This window comes from Otolemur garnettii, unplaced genomic scaffold, assembly GCF_000181295.1.
Source record: "Otolemur garnettii isolate 467f Iridium unplaced genomic scaffold, OtoGar3 scaffold00128, whole genome shotgun sequence".
NCBI classification, from domain to species: Eukaryota; Metazoa; Chordata; class Mammalia; order Primates; family Galagidae; genus Otolemur; species Otolemur garnettii.
The window spans coordinates 1,141,651-1,144,470 of NW_003852523.1; the positions used below are offsets into that span (position 1 = coordinate 1,141,651).

At 50.1% G+C, this 2,820-nt stretch overlaps 1 protein-coding gene across 1 annotated transcript in view; it reads left to right on the forward strand.

Moving 5' to 3' along the window:
• The first annotated feature begins 6 nt into the window (after window positions 1–6).
• BACE2 (beta-site APP-cleaving enzyme 2) overlaps window positions 7–2,820 on the forward strand; it is an 80,919-nt gene continuing 78,105 nt past the window's right edge. The window contains exon 1 of the mRNA XM_023518143.1: window positions 7–208. Coding sequence (XP_023373911.1) covers window positions 134–208 — 75 coding nt within the window. The 5' untranslated portion in view covers window positions 7–133. The remainder of the gene's footprint in view (window positions 209–2,820) is intronic.

Below are 2,820 nucleotides of genomic sequence, written 5' to 3' on the forward strand. Positions count from 1 at the left end.
GCCGCTCCGGGTGGGTACGGCCACGAACCGCCGGGCTTCACTCGCCCCCGGGCCTGGGACCCCTGCCACACCCCGCGCCGACGGCCTGGCGCTCGCCCTGGAGCCCGCCGCGGGTGCCGCCAACTTCTTGGCCATGGTGGACAACCTGCAGGGGGACTCCGGCCGCGGCTACTACCTGGAGATGCTGATGGGGACCCCTCCGCAGAAGGTAGGTGGATGGGCGCTCCCCGCCCCCCTGGACTCTCCTTCCCTGCTGTACTCCCGGCTGCAGTCGCGGGCTTTTCCGGGGCTCGTTGCGGGAAAGCCCAGAGATGTCTCCGCGTGCCTAGTGTCGCCACAGAGCAGCAGCTGTCCCCGGAGAGAGGCTTGAGGAATGCAGAGGGGTTCGGATGGGCTGGGGAGAGGGGGCGCTAGCGCTTGGGACGCGGCAGATGGCAGCCCCTGCCGGGGCGCCGCTGAGGGGTGCGTGCAAGTGTTTGAGAACTTGTCTGCGGGCAGCCGGAGGAGACTGTGAACTTCCCTCTAACGTGATTTCCTTTTTGTGAGCGACACCTTGGACCAGCAGGAGACGGTGTCGTGGGCTTTGGGCGAGGAGAAGCTGGGGAAAATCACCTCGTATTGATATCCTCCACCACCACCCCGCATGCTGTCTCATTGCTAAAGAGGCGGTGGCCAAAAGTCACAGTACCCTTTAGAAGGGATTTATGCTTCAGCTCAGCTAAAAGCTACCGGTTCTGAAGTGGCTAGGTCGCTGCCGGTGGAGGGAGCAGGCGTCCTCTGCGCCCACGTTCCTTTCTCTGGAGTTGGTTTGTCAGCTTCCCCGTCGTGGGCCAGCTGCCCTGCCCCTCTGCGCCGAGCCCCGCATCACACGCGTGTGTGCGGGAAGTGTGAAATGCCACCCGGCTCCCGGGAGGAAGATGGGCTGGTCTAGGTGTAGGGGACCAAGCGGGCTCCAGACGACAAAACAAAAATAAAATCAAACAGCTTTCTTTTTTCTCTTACTGTGATGTTCATTTATTAGCACTTTCTGTACTGAGAAACACGTGTTCGCAGGCATGGTAATCTTAAAAAGAAAAAAACAAAACCGAGAACTCATTTGGCCTCCTTCCTCCTTTCAAAGTACCTCATCTAAGTGGGATTGGAAGTCGAGTTTCCGTCAATTGAATACACTATATAGAGATACTTTATTTTTATTTTTAGCATTGTCATTTGAGTTTTAACTTAGCTATGATTCCCCCATAAATAGAACATGCTCATGACTTTTGTATAATTCTAATTAAATTATTCAAGACTTTAAGAGGAAAGATATGCCATGCTAACTCTTTTAAAAAAGGAAACTGCTGAATAACTTCTGTAGTTGTTTAGTTTTAAAAAAGAAAAAAAAAACCTTCAAAAGCATATTCTGCTCAAAACTTTGATTCTAGTTGCTTTTCATCTAAGTCTGGGGAAGCCGCATGAGTGATCTTTGCCACCTCCGAGGGCGGATGGTTGGAGAGAGGGAATGGGAATCACATCAGCTGAGGGAGCTTAACTTGACCTTAGTATCCTGGTCTCACTCGAGCCACCACGTGAAAACACATGCCTGGGGGTGAGACCTTTATAAACATCACGAGCTATTGAGGAAGAACCTCTTTTGTGGCCAACAGATAATCTTTTGGAACAGCCCCCGATGGATGACTCCATATGGGAGGTGTGTGCAGTGATTTAAAAAATGCTCATGTGGTGTTAGGATGGAAGGGAATTCTCTGCACTGAAAGTAGCTTGTGGCACTTGGAGGGCTGTGATAGAGAAGCCAGAGGCCCTGCCTCTAGAGGACAGGGGAACCCAGAGATCCTCAAGGAGGACAAGAAAATAACAGCTGGGGCTCTCAAAAAAAAAGCTTTCACCAGTAATGGGCTGCCTCTGTTAATTAATTCAATGACCTTCACTTTAAAATGACATTTAATTAATCTAATTAACAGGTATGTATGGAGTGCCTCATATCTTTACCATAACCAAGGAAGTAGTTTGTTGAAGATTGTTTCTCAAATATTAGCACGCTACCAGGGAGGGCTGTTTCTACAAAAGCAAATTTAACTTTTACGTTTGATGGAGAATGAAATATTCCATACGTCCTTCCTGGTTCACTTATCGATAAGCTGCTTTATAGAACAGCCCATGTGTACCATCCTTCCAAATACCTGCGGTGAACACAGGCTCCGGTGACCAGTGCATTAGGATTCTCTGCTTGCCTGTCTGGCCCTGAAATGTCTCTGACCCCCAGCAGGGTGTTGGCGGCAGGCTAGAGGGGGCAGCAGTGAGGTGACTTCTGAACCTGGAGTGCGTTTTGCTGCTCTATTAATGGCCAAGAGTCATGCATTTATTCTCTGCTGATTCTCTGCAGCCTAAAATAAAAATTGCTTAGGTGGAGAGAATAACGGAATTGTAAATTCAAGCAATAAATAACCAAGAATTTTTCACGAATTAAGTAATAGCCATAGTGTCTGAGACCCACGCGCATGTCAGACACTGCCGTGTGTACTGTGGATGTGCTTTCCCTAGGAACTCTCCAGCCACCTCCTACCCCTCCTAGTTTTTAAATGCATTTGGGGGGAGGGAAAGCTGAAGCTTGGCATGGTTGAATTACTTGCCAGGGCAGCAGGGCAAGAAAGAGGGAGCCAAAAATTACACCTGGGCAGCTGGATCCTAGAACCCAATTTCCGAACCACCAGGGTGATAATGACTCCCTCCCCTCATACCTCCTGATCCTTTGGTTTTGGTCTCAATCTACCCTTTCCAGCCCAAGATCCCTAAACCTTCCAGCCCAAAGTGTTAGGAACT